The 23,052-nt window shown below is 49.6% G+C and overlaps 1 protein-coding gene across 1 annotated transcript in view; it reads left to right on the top strand.

Annotated features, from left to right (window-relative positions):
- LOC138520546 (E3 ubiquitin-protein ligase TRIM39-like) overlaps positions 1–22,628 on the top strand; it is a 38,620-nt gene extending 15,992 nt beyond the window's left edge. The window contains exons 3-7 of the mRNA XM_069632889.1: positions 2,869–3,207; positions 3,496–3,658; positions 11,611–11,633; positions 22,491–22,511; positions 22,614–22,628. Of these exons, the coding sequence (XP_069488990.1) occupies positions 2,869–3,207; positions 3,496–3,658; positions 11,611–11,633; positions 22,491–22,511; positions 22,614–22,628 (561 nt within the window). The remainder of the gene's footprint in view (positions 1–2,868; positions 3,208–3,495; positions 3,659–11,610; positions 11,634–22,490; positions 22,512–22,613) is intronic.
- Positions 22,629–23,052: the final 424 nt, after the last annotated feature.

The following is a 23,052-nucleotide window of genomic DNA, read 5'->3' on the forward strand; positions in this document are numbered from 1 at the left end:
TGAACTCGGGTCCAAAGGTGAAAGGATGCTTGCATGGTTGGAGAAACGGGAGGAGGAGTCCAGATGGGTTAAGGGCATCGGTAATGAGGAGGGAACAATCTACACGGAAGGGGAAAAAATAGTAGACAACTTTGCACATTTTTTACCAGGGGCTATACAGTGCGGTCCCAGGGCCTACAGAGATCCTACTGAGATTGAAATTGGGAGATACTTAGATGGGGTAAACCTGCCACAGGTAGCTGAACAAACGCGACCAGTAATGGATATTGATATAACGATGGAGGAAGTACAAGAGGTAATTAAGAGCTTAAATTCGGGGAAACCCCAGGACCAAATGGAATCCCGAATGAATTTTGGAAATAAATCAGAGACAAGGTGGTCAAGCCAATGTGGGACATGTTCATGGAAAGCTGTGCACAAGGCACACTCTGACGTGAGAATGGCTACAATAGTGATAATACACAAAAAAGGTAAACCCACCGATAAATGTGCCTCGTACCATCCCATATCTTTGCTGAATGGAGAGGCAAAGGTCCTAGCCAAGATACTAGCAACATGGCTAGTAGGGGTAATAAGCAAGCTAATGAACTCGGGTCAATGTGGTTTTGTTCCAGGAAGAGCAAAAGGATGAACCTGAGAAGGGCACATTACACTTTAGTATTATCTGACTCATTGGAGGGTCCCCAGGCAATAATGGCACTAGAGAAGGCCTTTGGTTTGGTGCAATAGGCCTGGGCCCCAACTACTAAATGCACAACCACTCGCGAAAGTTAGAGTGAATGGGCACATATCCCGTATCTTCCCGCTCCAGAGGGGCATGAGACAAGGATGTCCACTGTCGCTGCTGCTATCCTTCATAGCGATCGAACCACTAGCTGAGTGCATTAGAGCGGATCCTACAATTCAAGGGTTCTGATGGCCCAGGAACTGGGAAGATAACATCTCTCTATATACAGACGATCTTCTGATATATCTGAGGGATCCCAGAAGAACGGGCCCAAGGGTAATGGATACCATACGGGAGTTCGGAATTTACTCCAGTCTGGAGAGTTAACTGGGAGAAATCAGTCATAATACCAGTACAGCAGGGAAAAGATGCAGTCCCTGAGGAATGCCCCCTGCGGGGTGGAGCAAGGGGGATTTAAGTATCTGTGTATAACCGTGCAAAAGGAAGAACATGTGTTTCTTAAAAATAATCTAGAACCAATAAATTGCAGACTACAAGAAGACGCTGAACATTGGTCTAACCTACCTATAACACTGCTCGGAAGGGTCAATTTATTAAAAATGATGGCACTGCCCAGACTGCTATATGTCTTGCAGAACACTTCGGTGAAAACAACCAAGATACAGTTCACAAGCATCGAAGCTATAAAGAGGACTATTATGGGGTGACAAGAATCCACGCATAACCCTGCGGATGCTCTCAAAAGCGGTATATGAAGGAGGGGTAGGACTGCCGGATATATGGAAATACTACTAGGCGGCCCATCTGCTGGTAGCAAAGGAGTGGGTATTTGTTGGGGAAATCTAGATCACACAAGACTGAAACTGTCGCGAATGGAAGGCTGAACCACCTTACAGATACTGTATGGAAGCCAGGGCGAAGGGTACTCTCCCCCCAGCAGGATCGAGATTGGTGCAGATCAGGAAGGAAGTCACACACGCAATGGGATGGAAGGGGAAAGCTACCAGACAGTCCCCACTGTGGGAAAATGCCAATATTAGATATAAAAGCTAGGGAGGCAGCCACATTGGATGGAAAAGGAAATATGCAGAGTGGGAGATATAGTGGATAATAGAGATGAATCCATTCCAACAATGCAGGAAAAATATGTAACTGGGCCCGGAAGAATTCTTCAAATACATGAGACTAAAACACGCTGTAGAAGCTTAATTTGGAGGGGAATTGGACTTCCCCAAACACCCCCTCCTCGCCCGGAGATTAATCTATTCACAGAGAAAATAGAGGGGAAAGGGATAACAACACTATATCAAGTCATAAATAACCCCCCCCCCCCATGTCACACCTGAAAGGGAGATGGGAAAGAGACCCAGGAACCCAGGAGGAGGAAAAATGGATAGAAGCGCGAGTGGCTTCAAGAGAGGTTAATGTATCACCCAGGATGAGGCTCATACAATACAACGTTCTGCACAGAGTATACCATTCCAGAGATAGACTGCATAACAGGGGTAGAGTAACGCATGGCCGGTGTCTCAAATGTGGCAGGGAAGTGGGAACATTCCTAAGATGATGTTACTGCATATAAGAGGGGAGTGTGAAGGAAGTAGAGGGGAAGAGACACTGATACACATACCATCGATGGTGGTAAAAAGGGACCTAGTGGCAAAATGGGAGACCTAGGAAATGCCCACTATGGGAAGCTGAGAGATTGGAATGGACCATTGCAGCAGAATGGAGCAGATCATGTACATGAATAGGGTGGTGGGTCCATGAGGAAGTGTCAGAAGATATGGGGGAAATGGGACATGGATGCCTGAGAGAAGGGGCACATCGGTACGAGATACTACAGGAGGGAGGAGGCAGGGGATTGGGGGCAAGGGAAGGAAGGGGGTAGAATGAGGGAGAGGAAGGAGGAATGGGATAGGACGAATGGTCAACACTAACAAAAATGTGTATTTGAACAAGGATATGATGAATAATATTGGAATATGGAGAACACTTAATAAAAACTGGTTTATAAACAATAATCATTGCCAATCGGTAATTCACGTGTGTTAGGTTTATGATTTTAAGAGTTATTGAGAGGGAACCACTACAGGTGTTATATGTAAGATATTATATGATAGTTAATATAATAATCAGAAATATAATGCGTCTATTGTTTGTTTAAATCTATTTTTAAGGGAAACATTATGAAGCAGAGAGAGAGCATCCTTAGTACATTTGTGCACCTGAAGCAGTTCCTGGAGAAGGAGAAACAGCAGCTGCTCAGCAGACTGGAGAAGGAGCAAGAGGAGAAGATGAAGAAGATTCAGGAGAAACTGACCCGACTGGAGAAGCAGCAAAGCACCCACAGGAGCCTGATCACAGAGCTGGAGAGGAAGTGCCAGCAGCAGGATGTGGATCTACTGAAGGTGAGAGGGAATCAGAAATCTATAGAACTAGCGCAGCAATCCACCCACAGGGGCCTGATCCCAGAGATAGAACAGAGGTGTCAGCAGCAGGACAGGGAGCTACTGAAGGTGAGACAGGAATCTATAGACCTGTACGAGCAACGATCCACTGCCAGGGACCTGACCCCTGAGCTGGCGAGGAAGTGTTAGCAACAGGACGTGGATCTACTGAAGGTGAGAGGGGATCAGAAACCTATAGAACTAGAGCAGCAATCCACCCACAGGGGCCTGATCCCAGAGATAGAACGGGTTCAGCAGGACAGGGAGTTACTAAAAATCCCCCCTTGCTCCCAAAGGTACAGAGAAAGGAAACCTATAAATGGTGGCCTACATGAACTGCCTTTCCCTTCTGTGAAGAAACAGGATGAAGCATTTGTAAACATGTATAAGCAAAATAGTTCTAAAGTCAAAAATAGTAAATTACCATTTAGAACTAACTTTGCTGTTTGGGACTCCAAGTCCCATAATCCCAAGAGTACTGGGATGAAGAAGATGGCTGAAGACCAATGCAGACCTGAAGGTCAGGCAATTAGGTTTAACAGCATACCCGAGGGAGGCTGAGAGGCTTAAAAAGCTTCTTCTTGTGTAGGCCATTAGTTGTGGTTGTGGCTGGAGGGGCAGTAGCAGTTGTAGCAGCAGCAGAAGCAGCTGGGGCAGTAGAAAGTGGCAGAGGAAAGCATGTTGCTGGCAGAATCCACAGAAGTGGGAGGAAAGAAAGGGCACAAGGATTATTCCAGTTACTAGTCCTGAGTTGGTCCTTTTCCCCCAAAGCCTGGATTGCAGAGGTTGCGCAGCGGGAAGCTTAAGATTTGAAAGCTTTACCCCATGTGAACCTTATTTTAGAGATTTCACAGCAAGAAGCATCCAGCACACCATGCCTGGAGGCTGGCATGCTCCAGGGGGTCATGGTGAGCTGAACTCCATGCCTCTGGGGTGGGACCGAAGGCAGCTTGCTGAGGGAAGTATGCCGAGCCGAGAACACCACTGTAGTAGAAGTCCAGCAGCCTGTGTCAGTGGCCCAAGAGGCCGGTGAGTGTTTCTGCGCATTCTCAAGCCTTCAGGCATTGTCAGGCAGGCAATTGTAACCAGTTGCTTTCACTCGCGAGGGAGTGAAATTGACTGAAGCTGACCGGAGCGTGTCAGACAATGGAGTGCAACAATTGTAGCACTCGTGTATAGACGAATATGCTGTGGAAGGAGGTTTTGAACATTATAAATGATTAAAAAACAGCTTTAACAAAATTAATAAGGGTTGCGTGTGCCTAAAAGTGATTTTAACACGAAGACCAAACCTGAGTAAAGTCACAATAACAGTGTATTAAACCGGGTATTAAACCTCAATATTGTGACCCAAAGAAAACAAGCATTACAATAAGCCAAGAGTTGGACAAGCATTGCCCTCAGCCAAATGAAGCTAAAGTAAAGGTTTCTTTGAGAATAACTGTTGTTAGCAGAGGAAAAGAGGCTAATATAACATCTTTAAAGGTAGAGCTTGTAAATGAATGACTATGGTGTGAAAGGAACAGCAACTAGTCATGAATTAACATTGTCAAAGCCAATAGAGGTTGAATTGAAAGTACTTGGTTTGTGGCTTAACAAAAAGACAAGAGTGGTTGAAAAGTGGCCCTATAAGAAAGTTGATGTTCAGGAGATAAAGAGACATTGCTTGCGGTAGGGGAGGCAAGGTATCACAAGTATGACACTGACACGATGGGTACAGTTTGTAAAACTTTTATTGAAATGTTTACTGTTGGAGAAACTCCAATTCTGCCCTATAACCAAGATGGGAGTAGTTTCGACCATCAAATAATTAATACCGTAGTCCTAGTGGAGTCTGTCAAATCAAAATGACCTATGTTAACAAAACCTAATGCCTGCTCTATTCTTTGTATAAAAGTGTAAAAAGGAAAAATGTATGCGAAAGGAAAATCAATGTTCAAATAAGTAAGTGTGGTTGAACGAGCTCTCTTCCTCATATTAAACCTCCCATAATAAGGCTGTCCCTGTAGGCAGGATGACACACTCTAGCGCAGCTTCTATAAAAATAAACAGTTCACCACGTGGATCGAGGCCGCCTGGCCTTCCACGTTTAAGTCTCTTTTCTTTGACTTCAAAACAAGGTTACATCCAAAACAGTTCACGAAGGTCCCCCTCTGCCGAGCTCAGAACTCACAAAAAATAAAGAGCAACACAAAGAAGTAAGGGGCTCCTTGCCCCAAGCTTGTCTCACTTTGGGTCTCCCTCTGTCGGGCTCAGACCCCTCTAAATATGTAATTCAACACGAACAAGCAAGGAGGCTCCCTTCCCCAAGCTTATCTCTCTTCGGGTTTCCCTCTGTCGGGCTCGGACCCCTTTTCAGAATGTCTCTTCAATGCAAGCAAGTCGAAGACTTTAGATTGTGCGATGGATTTAACTATGACCTTCACAGGACCACTTCGACTAAATGTCACTTGGAGTTCTCTCCTTTATTTCACTTTTGCTGATCATACGCTTATGTTTCAAACAGTTCACTTGTAACGGAGACTTTCGACTGGGCTACTTCCTTTCACCTGACCACTCCGTTACATAGTATCGCTGTCTTTGGTATAAAGTGACCCAGACAGAAGTGGAAGTGGAAGTCCTGGTATAATGTGACCCAGGCAGAAGTGGAAGTGGAAGTCCTGGTATAAAGTGACCCAGACAGAAGTGGAAGTGGAAGTCCTGGTATAAAGTGAACCAGACAGAAGTGGAAGTGGAAGTCCTGGTATAAAGTGACCCAGACAGAAGTGGAAGTGGAAGTCCTGGTATAAAGTGACCCAGACAGAAGTGGAAGTGGAAGTCCTGGTATAAAGTGACCCAGACAGAAGTGGAAGTGGAAGTCCTGGTATAAAGTGACCCAGACAGAAGTGGAAGTGGAAGTCCTGGTATAAAGTGACCCAGACAGAAGTGGAAGTGGAAGTCCTGGTATAAATTGACCCAGGCAGAAGTGGAAGTGGAAGTCCTGGTATAAGGTGACCCAGGCAGAAGAGGAAATGGAAGTCCTGGTATAAAGTGACCCAGGCAGAAGAGGAAGTGGAGACCCTGGTATAAAGTGACCCAGACAGAAGTGGAAGTCCTGGTATAAAGTGACCCAGACAGAAGTGGAAGTGGAAGTCCTGGTATAAAGTGACCCAGGCAGAAGAGGAAGTGGAGACCCTGGTATAAAGTGACCCAGACAGAAGTGGAAGTGGAAGTCCTGGTATAAAGTGACCCAGACAGAAGTGGAAGTGGAAGTCCTGGTATAAAGTGACCCAGGCAGAAGAGGAAATGGAAGTCCTGGTATAAAGTGACCCAGGCAGAAGAGGAAGTGGAGACCCTGGTATAAAGTGACCCAGACAGAAGTGGAAGTGGAAGTGCTGGTATAAAGTGACCCAGGCAGAAGTGGAAGTGGAAGTCCTGGTATAAAGTGACCCAGGCGGAAGTGGAAGTCCTGTTATAAAGTGACCCAGGCGGAAGTGGAAGTGGAAGTCCTGTTATAAAGTGACCCAGGCGGAAGTGGAAGTCCTGGTATAAAGTGACCCAGGCAGAAGTGGAAGTGGAAGTCCTGGTATAAAGTGACCCAGGCAGAAGTGGAAGTGGAAGTCCAGGTATAAAGTGACCCAGGCAGAAGTGGAAGTGGAAGTCCTGGTATAAAGTGACCCAGGCGGAAGTGGAAGTCCTGGTATAAAGTGACCCAGGCTGAAGTGGAAGTGGAAGTCCTGGTATAAAGTGACCCAGGCGGAAGTGGAAGTGCTGGTATATAGTGACCCAGGCAGAAGTGGAAGTGGAGGTCCTGGTATAAAGTGACCCAGACAGAAGTAGTGGAAGTCCTGGTATAACATGACCCAGGCAGAAGTGGAAGTGGAAGTCCTGGTATAACGTGACCCAGGCAGAAGTGGAAGTGGAAGTCCTGGTATAAGGTGACTCAGGCAGAAGTGGAAGTGGGAGTCCTGGTATAACGTGACCCAGGCAGAAGTGGAATTGGAAGTCCTGGTATAAAGTGACCCAGGCAGAAGTGGAATTGGAAGTCCTGGTTTAAAGTGACCCAGACAGAAGTGGAAGTGGAGGTCCTGGTATAAAGTGACCCAGGCAGAAGAGGAAGTCCTGGTATAAGGTGACCCAGGCAGAAGTGGAAGTGGAGGCCCTGGTATAAAGTGACCCAGACAGAAGTGGAAGTCCTGGTATAAAGTGACCCAGGCAGAAGTGGAAGTGTTAGTCCTGGTATAAAGTGACCCAGGCAGAAGTGGAAGTCCTGGTATAAAGTGACCCAGGCGGAAGTGGAAGTCCTGGTATAACGTGACCCAGACAGAAGAGGAAGTGGAAGTCCTGGTATAAAGTGACCCAGGCAGAAGTGGAAGTGGAAGTCCTGGTATAAAGTGACCCAGGCAGAAGAGGAAGTGGAAGTCCTGGTACAAAGTGACCCAGACAGAAGGGGAAGTGGAAGTCCTGGTATAAAGGGACCCAGACAGAAGTGGAAGTTGAAGTCCTGGTATAAATTGACCCAGGCAGAAGTGGAAGTGGAAGTCCTGGTATAAAGTGACCCAGGGAGAAGTGGAATTGGAAGTCCTGGTATAAAATGACCCAGGCAGAAGTGGAAGTCCTGGTATAAAGTGACCCAGGCAGAAGTGGAAGTCCTGGTATAAAGTGACCCAGGCAGAAGTGGAAGTCCTGGCATAAAGTGACCCAGGCAGAAGTGGAAGTCCTGGTATAAAGTGACCCAGGCAGAAGTGGAAGTGGAAGTCCTGGTATAAAGTGACCCAGGCAGAAGTGGAAGTGGAAGTCCTGGTATAAAGTGACCCAGGCAGAAGTGGAAGTGGAAGTCCTGGTATAAAGTGACCCAGGCAGAAGTGGAAGTCCTGGTATAAAGTGACCCAGGCAGAAGTGGAAGTCCTGGTATAAAGTGACCCAGGCAGAAGTGGAAGTGAAGGTACTGCTATAAAGTGACCCAGGCAGAAGAGGAAGTGGAGGCCCTGGTATAAAGTGACCCAGGCAGAAGTGGAAGTGGAAGTCCTGGTATCAAGTGACCCAGGCAGAAGTGGAGGTCCTGGTATAAAGTGACCCAGGCAGGAGTGGAAGTCCTGGTATAAAGTGACCCAGGCAGAAGTGGAAGTGGAAGTCCTGGTATAAAGTGACCCAGGCAGAAGTGGAAGTGGAAGTCCTGGTATAAAGTGACCCAGGCAGAAGTGGAAGTGGAAGTCCTGGTATAAAGTGACCCAGGCAGAAGTGGAAGTGAAGGTACTGGTATAAAGTGACCCAGGCAGAAGAGGAAGTGGAGGCCCTGGTATAAAGTGACCCAGGCAGAAGTGGAAGTGGAAGTCCTGGTATAAAGTGACCCAGGCAGAAGAGGAAGTGGAGGCCCTGGTATAAAGTGACCCAGGCAGAAGTGGAAGTGGAAGTCCTGGTATAAAGTGACCCAGGCAGAAGTGGCAGTGGAAGTCCTGGTATAAAGTGACCCAGGCAGAAGTGGAAGTGGAAGTCCAGGTATAAAGTGACCCAGGCAGAAGTGGAAGTGGAAGTCTGGTATAAAGTGACCCAGGCAGAAGTGGAAGTGGAAGTCCTGGTATAAAGTGACCCAGACAGAAGTGGAAGTGGAAGTCCTGGTATAAAGTGTCCCAGGCAGAAGTGGAAGTGGAAGTCCTGGTATAAAGTGACCCAGTCGGAAGTGGAAGTGGAAGTCCTGGTATAAAGTGGCCTAGACAGAAGTGGAAGTCCTGGTATAAAGTGACCCAGGCATAAGTGGAAGTCCTGGTTTAAAGTGTCCCAGGCATAAGTTGACGTGGAAGTCCTGGTATAAAGTGACCCAGGCAGACATGGAAGTGGAAGTCCTGGTATAAAGTGACCCAGACAGAAGTTGAATGTACTGTGAAGGAAGCAGGTGTTGCTCACGGTGTTAGGAGAGAAACACTGTGGCTATATCCTGACAAAGAAGTGGTTGTGTTTAATGGTGCTGAGAGAGAAGCACTGTGATGAGATTTCAACTAAACTGTGTTTTGTGAATCAACTAAGTTGTGATGGAAAACATCCTAACCAAGAATCCCATTGGTACTGTTTAAGGAGCTTTGACTTGTGCATTTCCTGGAGGGAAATGAGCTTTTCTGTGTTGAACTGTGGAGTGTTGGAAGTTTTTCTTAACAAACTGACTTCGCCAAAAACTGTGTTGGAACTTTGTTTCAACCCTTGATTTTCTTGTTGTTTTGTGTTATTCAACGGAACTAACCTTGACTTAAAACCTGGGGAAGTGGAATTCGCTCAGGTTACAAATCAAAGACTTGAATGTGTTGCTAATACAAGTATTGCCATATGTTTTCTTGTTTATGTTTATGTATAAGTGTGAGGGCCAGAAATGTTATTCTAGAGTGTTTGACTTCGTTTATTTAGGCAGAGAAATCCCTGTTAGAGATGGGCAAGTGAGGCGTAGGTTTGCACTTTTGATTTAATAAAACAGCATTCTTTGAAAAATGATCTAAAAGTTGTCCGCCTCACATTTCTGGCCCATCACACTACCGAAACAAAACTGAGAACATTCTCTGCTCCTCAAACCGGGGGTCAGGTTAGCAAAAGCTTTGATGCCCGAGTGTGGCCGTTAGCGCTCTACAAATCACACACATAACATAAACTATCAAGAAAAAGAGAGGGGGAGAGAAAGATGGACAAGGGAAAGAGAGGGGGGCAGAGAGAAAGGGGGAATAGAGGTAGAGGGTGGACGAGGAACTGATGGGGAAAGATGGAGGTAAAGGGGGATGGAGGGAGTGTTAGAGAGGGACAGAAATGGACTGGTAGGGGAGGATGCGGGGGGGTGGAAGGGACAGGGAAGCAGAGGGATGGAGGGACACAGAGACAGAAGGAGAGAGAACTAGACCGCACTGACACTGAGAGAGAGTGCACACCAGACTACACTAGTGCTATCTTGCAGGTTCTGTTCTCTAACCGAGGGATAAACCACACTGACAGAGAGAACCAGTGTGAGCACACCACACTGTCCAGACAGAGAGAACCAAGAGAGTGCACTTCACAATACACCTCAGAAAGAGAGGGACAGCATGAAAGACCGCTCTCGCCCACGGATACACCACTGTGCAGAGAGTGGCACAATCACAGAGCTGGACAGGGAGAGAGTGAGAGAGAGAGAGAGAGCGGCACACCCACAGAGCTGGCAAAGGACAGAGAGCAAGATACGGCGATAGAGCCTGGAGAGAAAGAGACAGGGAATGATAGGGGAGGCAGAGAGAGAGACACACAGAGCGAGCGAGAGCGATGGGGAATGGGGTGAGAGAACAACAGACAGCACTGATGGAGAGAGAGAGAGAAAGCCTGTACCATACCATGGATCTAGGGAGTAATTGTCACTGAGACAGCGCACAGAGAGAGAGAGAGCGCTAGGTCAGCTAATGCTGCACTGTGACAGCTAGTCTAGTCCAATGCCCCAGTAATGCCCTCTAATGCTGAGTGCAGTATGTGCAGTCTCACATGTGTGCAGTTGTTGCCATTATATGCAAAGTGCAGCTTCAAACTCCTCTAATGCCAGTTAGTGCCTGGCATGCCTGTAAAGTCACTGTATGTCATGTTCATTCCCATGTGTGTAGGGGCTGCAGATGCAAAGTACCACCTCAGCACCTCTCAGTAATGCCATCTAATCGCAGTTAATGCCTTGTATGTATGACAAAGTCACTACATGTAAGTGCAGCCTCAAATACCCCAGTAATGTCCGGCTCTGGGCCACGTGTCCGAGCCAGATGCCCCCCTCCCCACCTCCACCTTTCATTCCCAGTGGCTCTAGTTCCCAGCACAAATAATGTAGCTATGGCTCTGGAACCAACATTTGATCGCCAGTTATGGATGCCCCGCGCTTTCGCTGCAGGCTACTGCTCTGCTTCCCAGACACCACGTTGGCGACATAAAGGTGATATGTGGCATGATGGAGCCTTGTGTCTTCTCTAGAACTTCAGCAACCATTAGAAACCAGGACAAACAGCATGACTCCTTGTGCATCTCTATGACCCACACACACGCAAACACACACACAAACATGCACACACACACATTGAGCATCTACCTTCCTACACATGCACACTTGTGAACCTGCAACGCACACTGCACTGAGTACAGGGACCCATGTCCAAGCTGGCAGAGTGTGTCAACCAAACCAGCGGCTCAGAAGAAACTGTTTAGAAACCCCAGGATATGGCTTTAAAGCGAGAGGACTGTAGGTCACCTTCAAGGTTTTGGGTGACGTTTTGCTTCCATTACTCAGAATCACCAGATAGGGTGTGGGTCTGTGTCTGATTTTGTGATCCGCAGCTTGGCATTGTCTGACCAGAAACTTTCCAGAAGGCTCAACTGATTCCTAGACTAGATAATGTATCAACCTAACTCTTTCCTTGAATCACAGCTCAGGCTCTCTGTAAAATGGAAATCAACGTTTAGAACAATGTGGGATGACTATTTATCTTGTCCTCTTTCTCTTTCTCTCTCTAGGATGTGAAGAGTGTCTTGAGCAGGTATGTCTCCTCTTGCCCTGATGTGCCCTCAATGTGAACTCACTTTTATCCCAGTGGTTGTCCTCTGTTCCTCACATTTATTACACACTACAGACCCCGGCTCCATCTTAACTTCTGGGAGATATAGCATTTCTATGTGTGATTTAAAAATATATATACCCCCTGTATGCTTGCTTCCCTGACTTGTATTAGCACTTAGCTAATTCCATCATCACTGATCCATGGGAACTAGCAAAGATGGCTGACTTGTGGGTCTCTCACCGAGTTCACCACAGTGATCAGGGGACAGGTAAGGCCGGCCAACATTCTCCCTTCTTACAGGGCCTCAAAGTAGAAGTGGGTAACCCCTCGTGGCTGGGTCCAAAAAGAAGGATGGCACCACTAACCCAAAGGTGAGTGGTGGTTCCTCAGTAATTCCCAGACTCCCTAGCACCTGCTGGGACTGTAGAAAAACTGACCATTCCAGAGGTCAGCCTAGCTGTCCTAAAAAGCCTGCTGAGCAGAGTGCCTAAAGCATGGCCTCTGGGCACTGGGAGACTTGCCTTTGTGCAGACATCCCAGAGATGTCTTCAGCTTTGCTTAATGTGGGAGGGTCAAGCCCCAGAAAGGGGACAGGGAGAGGGATATTTCCCTCCAATACGTAGTATGTCTATTCCATTATAGTGCACAGCCACCCTACCACTGGAATCAGAGACACTACTTCCAGTGCCACTGTTATTGACAGCACTTTCTTTGGGCCAGAGGTTCTAACAAATAGTCCTCTGCAGACCACTAAGTTATCTAGTGCCCCCTTAAGACGTTCCCTGTCGCTAACATTTCCCTTCAGATAGTTAATGGGAAGTTAGCTCTCCCTGTTAGTGTCCATGAAAATGTCCCTGGCAGTTTTTTCCTGGGAATGACTTGGAAGAGAGAGAGATCTTTAAAGGCACCGCTCTCATCCCAGGAATTGTGAAGTTAAATTCCACCCAACATTTCTATGGGTTTTTACTGGGCATTTTTCATCACTGATATGATTTTCACTGCTTCTTTCTGTAAAGGATGGGTGGAGGCCCATTAATATGCCTGTCCCCCCCAGCCCGCCACCCTCTCCCCTACCAGCCCCCACCTCAGTGAAAAATTGGCAGTAAACAAATACAATGAAAAGTATATGGCAAAAAGTGATCTATGTCTTTTAATCACCTACCAAAATCTCACCTGTGTAAAAGTCGTCTTGAAATGATCACCTACCTAAATCTCAACCTCATAAACTTACACTTAATTTACCAAAAAGTTGAACCCCCAAATCTCGCTATTAGTATTTAAACATAAAGATATGAAAGTGAAGCAATACAAACGGGGGCAATCCTCCCTTTACCCCCCAATTCTATCAGAATGTAGATATCCCCGAGCCCTCCCTCTCCTCCTGGACATCTCTCATTCAGAAGGTATCATGTAGAGATTCCCGAGACCACCCTCTCCTCCCCGGGCATCTCCCATTCAGAATGGATCATGTAGAGATTCCTGAGCCCCCCCCCAGGGGTCTCTCCTTCAAAATGTATCATGTAGAGATTCCTGAGCCCCCCCAGGGGTCTCTCCTTCAAAATGTATCAGAATGTAGAGATTCCTGAGCCCACCCTATCCTCCCTGGGGGGTCTCTCCTTCAAAATGTATCATGTAGAGATTCCTGAGCCCACCCTCTCCTCTGCAGGGGTCTCTCATTCAGAATTTATCAGAATGTAGAGATCTCTGTGCCCACCCACTCCTCCCAGGGGGTCTCTCATTCAGAATGTATCAGAATGTAGAGATCTCTGTGCCCACCCTCTCATCCCCGGGGGTCTCTCATTCAGAATGTATCAGCATGTAGAGATCCCTGAGCCCACCCTCTCCTCTGCAGGGGTCTCTCATTCAGAATTTATCAGAATGTAGAGATCTCTGTGCCCACCCACTCCTCCCAGGGGGTCTCTCATTCAGAATGTATCAGAATGTAGAGATCTCTGTGCCCACCCTCTCATCCCCGCGGGTCTCTCATTCAGAATGTATCAGCATGTAGATATCCCTGTGCCCACTGTAAGAAAGGCCTGGTATCAAAGCAAGACAGACACAAGTGATCACAGTTCAAGGGTGTTTATTAAACTGTAAAATGGGTGAGATATACGCCTTATCTAAACCTAAATCTAAGATGGGTGCAAGCTACGACCATCAAATAATAATAATATGTCCAAGTGGAGTCTAGGCAAATATAAAAGGCCTATACCAAGAAACCTTTTGCCAATCCTTACTGCTATGTTACAAACTATGTGTGGGATAATGTTCACAAGAAAGAAAGAAGTGTTCACAAAATGATGTCAGGATGTTATTGCCGGGGTCTCCCTTCCCCACGTTTTCTAGCACGGGGCAAGACGGGACTCGTGAGCGCAGCACACTCCTGGGCTTCTTCAGCACACCGTTACAGTTCCTTTTCTTTTTATATCAGGACCGTCTGTGTCCAAGACTCTTTCATGCAATGTCCCTGGCTTCAGAGGGCTTGATGTATCACAAAACGACAAAACAAAGGTTCCTTCTATTTCTCTTTACGTCGGGCGATTACTCTTCACCCGTGGATCCCCCTCAGCCGGACTCCTATCCTTCTCACAACGTTAGCCTCCCTGAGTCGGGCTCAGACCAACCACTCACTGTGGACATCCCTCAGTCGGGTTCACGTTTGCCATCACAATCTGCTGCATTTTCAATTACAATCTCTTTACTTGTAGTATCAGAGAGTCTCAATCTCTTTTTAAACATCCAGCTAGTTTAGGTCTCCCTCATCCGTGCTCAGACCTTCTAAAGCACTTGCCAAGTTCACTCACATAGACTTCCGAAGGGCGATCACGTCTCGCTGGGTCGCTCTTAGTGTCTATAACAAGTGCGGGTTTCACACACCCACGGGTTGCCACAGCATTTCCCTCAGTCGGGCACAAACGCCTGTTTCACAATTCCCTCGGATACTTAAACATTTAACAACGTGTCAAAGACCTTCGATTGTACAAGGGATTTGGCTGGACCCTTGTATGACCACCTTGACACCTCACTTCGGCCTTGCCTATGGCCTCCTGGTACTTGTTGTTTCTATATCTTTTACTTTCAACACAGTCTTTGTTCAGGACAGATGGTAACAGCCCGAGGCCTCTGAATGAGTGCCCATGAGACGCCGCGCCATTCTATCTCTGGTACCAAATCGATCACAAATGAGCTTTGTACCTTTAATCTCCTTAATGTTGCCACTGCAACTTTGAGCCTAACACAGTCAGGCCCCTTATCAGGTTCTTCCGACTCACCGGCTTTGCTGAACTCGTTGGTGTTTCTTTTGCCACTGTAGTCAAGGACGGTAACACGATGGCAACCTCATCTCCCCGCCCTGGTAATCAGTGTGGGAGTGTTCCATATACCACTGACATCCGTCACACCATTCGCCAACTGCGATTCCCTGCCTTATATTTCTTTTGTCAGAGGCTTTGCGGGTCTGGGTTGAAAAGTGCATGGGCTACTCCCTCCTTGATGTCCTTTCAGGTCTCGCCACCTTTCTCCTTCTTTTGACCTGGGTCCTGGAATCGCTGCTTCCTCATGCACTTGGCCTTGCTCAGAGTGTGTTCTTGTGCTCCGCCTTTTATCCCCATGGGGAAGGGAAAAGGCAGTCAGGTGTGTGTAGTTATCGCCAATTGCCTGATTCTGCCTGACCCTTGTTTGGGACATGTCAGGTATACGTCTCTGATGTTAGTCCGTTGTCTTTTATGGTAATCGGTCTGTGATAACGTGTTTGTGTCAAAAAAGGGGAGAGGTTGAGTTTATAGATATCCTACAGAGTAGGATGGGAAAAAGGTGTTATAAGGAAGGGGATACCGCATCTCACCCTTCAGTGTCCCACTTCCACTCCCCGAAGACCCCTCACCCATGTGATCCTCCCGCACCAGGAACTGGATCCGATAGCGATGGCCGTGTCCTGGCCACCTGGATGACAGATCTCTGGGGACTAATAAGTGAGACACCTTCAGGTTTCTCACACCATCCTCTCCTCCCTCGGGGTTTCTCATTCAGAATGTATCAAAATGTAGAGATTCCCAAACCCACCCTGTCCTACCCAGTGATCTCTTATTCAAAATGTATCAGAATGTAGAGATTCCCCAGCCCACCCTCTGCTCCTCGGGGGTCTCTCATTCAGAATGTGCCTCCCAGTAGTGGCTCCTTTGCCCTTCCTCACTCCCCTGCCGGTCTCTTGTTTCTCATTTATCGCACGTGTGGTGCTGTCTACCCCTCTGTTTTACGGGGGATGTGCCTCCCCTCCCTTTCCTGCATGTTGATTCACAGCCTTCCCTTCCCATCTTTAGGAATGGGGTCTCTTTTTCCTCCCCCTTATCTCACCGTTTAGACCCCCTTTACTCTTACTTGTCACTGGAGGCCGAGGGTCATATACAGCATCTTTCTATAATTCTCAGGTGCAGTGAAGTGAAGGCTCTGAAGCCCCAGGAAGATGCCCCTGGAATAGAGACGATGCTGCTGAGAATCAGACGCCATGAGCAGCTGCTCGCAGAATTAAAAGGTAGATATGAGTCCAGGCCCACCCGAGAGGTGATGCTGATCGGGAAGGCTTTTCCAATCATCGCAACACACTTATTTAATTGAAATACATGTAAATATGCACAGCTCAATGAAAAACCAATATGTTGGCATTCTTGTACTTGTATCGGGCACAGGTAGATAGCAAGCAATGGAGAGTGTCACAATGGTTGAGTCCAGGTGAGAATGAGAGCCACATCCCCTGAATGCTATTACCTGCTGCACCGAGTGTTTAGAGAAATTCCTTATATAGTAAGGTCTTTTGTTTTTTTGTAAACTGCAGGCATAATGGTGCTGTGCGGAGGTGGGTTAGGGTCGTGTGCCACAGTGCTGGCGCATAATGGGAGATCTTTCTCTTCCTGTTTTTTTTGCTTGTGGGCATTTATTTATTTCCAGTCTTGCAAAGATGTGGCATCTGGAATTGCTCTGGCTTCCTAATTTGACCAGTTCCTTGGCTAGGTACCGGTGTGGCTGTGTTACCACAGCCTTGTATGTAATAAAGGCTATTTTAAAGATGTTTTGGGCCGTTAGAAAGGTTGGGGGAAATGCAGTCAAACTGTTTGATGCCGATGATATGTGTGGTGCGAGGGTTGAGGGGGGCGGTCAGAGAGGAGTACGTTTCCACTTCCAGGTGGCCTAGAACTGCGGACTACTGCAGGCCTGAAACCCCAGGCTGGCCAGAAAGATTTGATTGTGTGCAGTCCTGCTAGTGGCCACCAAGCCGTCGGGGCATTTTTGTCACTTGGGGATAGCTTCGGCAATAACTCTTTGAGGTCCATGCCAGTTAGCCATGATTGGATGAGTGTTTGATTGGATGAGCCATGATTGGATTAGTGTTTGATTGGATGAGTGTTTGATTGGATGAGCAATGATTGGATGGGTGATTGATTGGATGAGTGTTTGATTGGATGAGTATTTGATTGGTGGGGTTCCCGAGAGGTAAAAACATGTTTTTTGAGGGGTCGATTATAAGAAATTAACCGGTCATCCATGACTGGATGAAAAAACTAAATGCATATACATTTCACTGATAAAGCAGTCGTTGAGTTGTATATAAAACTCATCAGATCTAGCAAAATATATAGTGGTGTGAAAACAGATTAAGTCAAAATAACTCCTAAAAAAGGATAAACGGAAGGACTGACACAAATCATTAAAGAAGGGGAGGGGGAGAAGTTAGAAGGGGACAATAAAAGGCTAACCAGTCTTTTACCATTTTACTTCAGAGAAGGGAGGAATACAACTTTAAAATAAATTATAATGCAGAAAAAATAAACCAAACGGTTGTTGATATTAAAAGGAGACGTGCCAAAAGACTTCTTTCATTAAGAAAAATGTGTTGCAAAAATGAAAAGAGATTTTATTTCGGTCAGAAGTATTGTGGTGAAAAGACAGATCCGCTAGAATATGTGTGGCTTGGACCCTCCCCTTCCTGCAGTGGAACCTGAACGGTTCTGCAGGAACGGCTGCAAGGGCTGTTGTCGTCCTATACCATGTGTTGGAGGTCGTAATGACGCATGTACATATGTTGATAGTGTACGGTTAGTGGTTTTGCTTCCCTGTGATTATCATTGATAAGAGTTGGTTCAAGGCCTAATAAATAGGAGTGCATGTGTATACATTCTGCCTCACTTGAGTTATTAGAGTGCTCTGTGTGTGCTTAATTGAACCCATCACCACCCACACTCTCCCAAGTCTAGGCCTTACTGCCCAGTCACACTACCTTGATAGAGTTTGGCTAGACATTAGTGTCGTCCTGGTCACCAAAGTAGGGCGGCCTCTCAGAATCTATCCATAGGGCTGATTCTGAAGATCCATCTTTACCGCCTCAGTAGACAGCCTCAGTAGACCATGTTTCCTGATTAGAGAACCCCAAAAGGCCAATAAAGACATTATTTATATCCTGAGAGTGCTGCATCAGGGACCCCTTGGCCTCTGAATAGTAGGTCATACTGTACTCGTGACACAACAGTCTGGCCAACAATGTCTCAGGCATATCGGCTTCCCAGACTTCTGGACTTGGACCGGCTCAGACAATAATTTAGCTTCCCAGTCGGCTAGAGCCTGAAACTTAGCATTGACGCCTTTAGGGCTTGTGGTGTTGGGGTAATAGGGTACGTTTGTTCCAATGCATGAAGTTACTCTCCCAATGCAGTCAATTTCAATCCTTCGGATTTGAGAGATGCACAGGTAGGGGGTAATGCAATACCTCAGGGTCACTTTGAAATCCCCCCTAAGTATTGCTTGCAAGGACACTGAGCCAGTATTGCGTTCAAAATAGGAGGTCCTTTTATCGGTTTAGGACGAAATGACCGAAAATAAATGGTCGCATTGACCATAAGTTCTAAAAATGCTACCACCAAAGGTTCGAACACCAAAAGTTCTAATCTTTGGTGGTAGCATTGTAAAAATAAAAACGGGGGCTGCGGGGGTGTCCCCCGCATCGCCCCACTCACTATACTTCATGGTATAGTGAGCAGGGGTGCGGGTGACACGCCCTCAGCCCCTGTTTCAAAAAAAGAAAGAAAAGGACCCTGCAATGCCGGTTCCCGATCACGGAAGTGAAAGGGAACTCGCGCTGCAGGAACCCAGCGTGAAGATGCAGGTAAGTGGGGTTTGTTTATGTTGGGGGTGTGGGTGGGGGTGTGCTGAGGGTGTGGGTGGGGGGGTTTATGGGTGTGTTGTGTGTGCGTGAGAATGTATGTGTGTTCGCATGAGAAAGGTGCAAACTTTTGGTAGTTCGCACCTTTCTCATGGGAACGATTTGCCCGCGGTACTTTCAGTCCTTTTATCAGATATAGTGGCATGATCTGCCTGATCCAATAAAGAGGCTGCATTATCTGTGATCTTAATGCCCTTTTCCCTGGTCCTTTACTGTGTGCTGAGAATGTTAAGCTCTGAAAGAGTGAGATCTGTGGGTGTGTGACCTGCCCTATGGGGTGCCGGGGAGGACAAGTCAACACATGACAATTGGACACACAGGGTGGTGGGGTGCAGTGGTGGGAGCTGGAGGGGAGGCATTAGGGGAAGGGCAGGGAGTGGGGGTGCAGTGGTGGGAGCTGGTGGGGAGGCATTAGGGGAAGGGCAGGAAGTGGGGGTGCAGTGGTGGGAGCTGGAGGGAAGGCATTAGGGGAAGGACAGGGTGTGGGGGTGCAGTGGTGGGAGCTGGAGGGGAGGCATTAGGGGAAGGGCAGGGAGTGGGAGTGCAGTGGTGGGAGATGGAGGGGAGGCATTAGGGGAAAGGCAAGGAGTGGGGGTTGCAGTGGTGGGATCTGGAGGGGAGGCATTAGGGAAAGGGCAGGGAGTGGGGGTGCAGTGGTGGGAGCTGGAGGGGAGGCATTAGGGTAAGGGCAGGAAGTGGGAGTGCAGTGGTGGGAGCTGGAGGGGAGGCATTAGGGGAAGGGCAGGTAAGTGGGGTGCAGTGGTGGGAGCTGGAGGGGAGGCATTAGGAGAAAGGCAGGGAGTAGGGGTGCAGTGGTGGGAGCTGGAGGGAAGCCATTGGGGGAGGGGCAGGGGGTGGGAGGGGAGGCATTAGGGGAAGGGCAGGGAGTGGGGGTGCAGTTGTGGGAGCTGGAGGGGAGGCATTAGGGGAAGGGCGTGGAGTGGGGGTTGCAGTGGCGGGAGCTGGAGGGGAGGCATTAGGGAAGGGCAGGGAGTGGGGGTGCAGTGGTGGGAGCTGGAGGGGAGGCATTAGGGAAAGGGCAGGGGGTGGGGTTGCAGTGGTGGGAGCTGGAGGGGAGGCATTAGGGTAAGGGCAGGGAGTGGGAGTGCAGTGGTGGGAACTAGAGGGGAGGCATTAGGAGAAAGGCAGGGAGTGGGGGTGCAGTGGTGGGAGCTGGAGGGAAGCCATTGGGGGAGGGGCAGGGAGTGGGAGGGGAGGCATTAGGGGAAGGGCAGGGAGTGGGGGTGCTGTGGCGGGAGCTGGAGCAGAGGCTTTAGGGGAAGGGCAGGGAGTGGGAGTGCAGTGGTGGGAGCTGGAGGGGAGGCATTAGGGGAGGGGCAGGGAGTGGGGGTGCAGTAGTGGGAGTTGGAGGGGAGGCATTAGGGGAAAGGCAAGGAGTGGGGGTGCAGTGGTGGGAGCTGGAGGTGAGGCATTAGGGCAAGGGCAGGGAGTGGGGGTGCAGTGGTAGGAGCTGGAGGGGAGACATTAGGGTAAGGGTAGGGAGTGGGGGTGCAGTGGTGGGAGCTGGGGGGAGGCATTAGGGGAAGGGTAGGGAGTAGGGGTGCATAGTGGGAGCTGGAGGGGAGGCATTAGGGGAAGTGCAGGGAGTGGGGGTGCAGTGGTAAGAGGTGGAGGGGAGGCATTAGAGGAAGGGCAGGGAGTGGGGTGCAGTGGTGGGAGCTAGAGGGGAGGCATTAGGGGAAGTGCAGGGAGCGGGGGTGCATTGATGGGACCTGGAGGGGAGGCGTTGGGGGAAGGGCAGGGAGTGGGGGTACAGTGGTGGGAGTTGGGGGGAGGCATTAGGGGAAGGGCCGGGAGTGGGGGTGCAGTGGTGGGAGCTGGGGGGAGGCATTAGGGGAAGGGTAGGGAGTAGGGGTGCATAGTGGGAGCTGGAGGGGAGGCATTAGGGTAAGGGCAGGGAGTGGGAGGTGCAGTGGTGGGAGCTAGAGGGGAGGCATTGGGGGCAGGGAGTGGGGGTGCAGTGGTGGGACCTGGAGAGGAGGCATTGGGGAAGGGCAAGGAGTGGGGGTGCAGTGGTGGAAGCTAGAGGGGTGGCATTAGGGGAAGGGCAGGGAGTGGGGGTGCAGTGGTGGGAGCTGGAGGGGAGGCATTGGAAGGGCAGGGAGTGGGGGTGCAGTGGTGGGAGTTGGAGGGGAGGCATTAGAGGAAGGGCATGGCGTGGGGTGCAGTTGTGGGAGCTGGAGGGGAGGGATAAGGGGAAGGGCAGGGAGTGGGGGTGCAGTGGTGGGAGCTGGAGGGGAGACATTAGGGGAAGGGCAGGAAGTGGGGGTCCAGTGGTGTGAGCTGGAGGGCAGGCATTAGAGGAAGGGCAGGGAGTGGGGGTGCAGTGGTGGGTGCTGGAGAGGAGGCATTAGGGGAAGGGCAGGGAGTGGGGGTGCAGTGGTGGGAGGTGGAGGGGCGGCATTAGGGGAAGGGCAGGGAGTGGGGGTGCAGTGGTGGGAGCTGGAGGGGAGGCATTAGGGGAAGGGCAGGGAGTGGGGGTGCAGTGGTGGGAGCTGGAGGGAAGGCATTAGGGGAAGGGCAGGGAGTGGGGCGTGCAGTGGTGGGAGCTGGAGGGAAGGCATTAGGGGAAGGGCAGGGAGTGGGGGTGCAGTGGTGGGAGGTGGAGGGGAGGCATTAGGGGAAGGGCAGGGAGTGGGGGGTGCAGTGGTGGGAGGTGGAGGGGCGGCATTAGGGGAAGGGCAGGGAGTGGGGGGGTGCAGTGGTGGGAGGTGGAGGGGAGGCATTAGGGGAAGGGCAAGGAGTGGGGGTGCAGTGGTGGGAGGTGGAGGGGAGGCATTAGGGGAAGGGCAGGGAGTGGGGGTGCAGTGGTGGGAGCTGGAGGGGAGGCATTAGGGGAAGGGCAGGGAGGGGGGTGCAGTGGTGGGAGCTGGAGGGGAGGCATTAGGGGAAGGGCAGGGAGTGGGGTGCAGTGGTGGGAGCTGGAGGGGAGGCATTAGGGGAAGGGCAGGGAGTGGGGGTGCAGTGGTGTGAGCTGGAGGGGAGGCATTAGAGGAAGGGCAGGGAATGTGGGTGCAGTGGTGGGTGCTGGAGAGGAGGCATTAGGGGAAGGGCAGGGAGTGGGGGTGCAGTGGTGGGAGGTGGAGGGGAGGCATTAGGGGAAGGGCAGGGAGTGGGGGTGCAGTGGTGGGAGCTGGAGGGGAGGCATTAGGGGAAGGGCAGGGAGTGGGGGTGCAGTGGTGGGAGGTGGAGAGGCGGCATTAGGGGAAGGGCAGGGAGTGGGGGTGCAGTGGTGGGAGCTGGAGGGGAGGCATTAGGGGAAGGGCAAGGAGTGGGGGTGCAGTGGTGGGTGCTGGAGGGGAGGCATTAGGGGAAGGGCAGGGAGTGGGGGTGCAGTGGTGTGAGCTGGAGGGGAGGCATTAGAGGAAGGGCAGGGAATGTGGGTGCAGTGGTGGGTGCTGGAGAGGAGGCATTAGGGGAAGGGCAGGGAGTGGGGGTGCAGTGGTGGGAGGTGGAGGGGAGGCATTAGGGGAAGGGCAGGGAGTGGGGGTGCAGTGGTGGGAGCTGGAGGGGAGGCATTAGGGGAAGGGCAGGGAGTACTGGGTTATGTTTTACAGTAAAAACGTTTGTGATCTAATGCATCACTTGTTTTTCTTTTATTACAGAAACATTTCCTGCAGAAATGGGTAAGTTCCATTAATGGTAATAAATTTATTATATTTAACATACTTCAATGTCTCGCTGCTTTGTCTGATTTCACAAACCCTTAATTTTCTTCTTACTTTCAGATTGGAGATACGTGAAATCCTGTGAACGTGAGTACTTGTGATTTACAAATCCCAAACTAACCCTCCATGAGTCCTCCTGGATCTCAGGAGTCACTGTCAGGTGAGGCAGCTTGAGTCCCCTGCAGTGACACTCGGTCATAGGAAAGCAACATGAGTCACAGAGAGTCACCAGTAGGTGAGGCAGCTTGAGTCCCCTGCAGTGACACTCGGTCATAGGAAAGGAACATGAGTCACAGAGAGTCACCAGTAGGTGAGGCGGCATGAGGCCCCTGCAGTGACACTCGGTCATAGGAAAGGAACATGAGTCACAGAGTCACCTTCCTGTTTGAGGTGCCTGAGCACCACCAAACTGCCGCGGTTGAACCACCGGAGCTGGTTTCAATCTCGGCTCCTGAGCTAGCGGGCTCAATCCAACCAAAGCACATGGTCCAGGATAATG

Source organism: Ambystoma mexicanum, chromosome 13, assembly GCF_040938575.1.
Source record: "Ambystoma mexicanum isolate Mex_15411 chromosome 13, UKY_AmexF1_1, whole genome shotgun sequence".
NCBI classification, from domain to species: Eukaryota; Metazoa; Chordata; class Amphibia; order Caudata; family Ambystomatidae; genus Ambystoma; species Ambystoma mexicanum.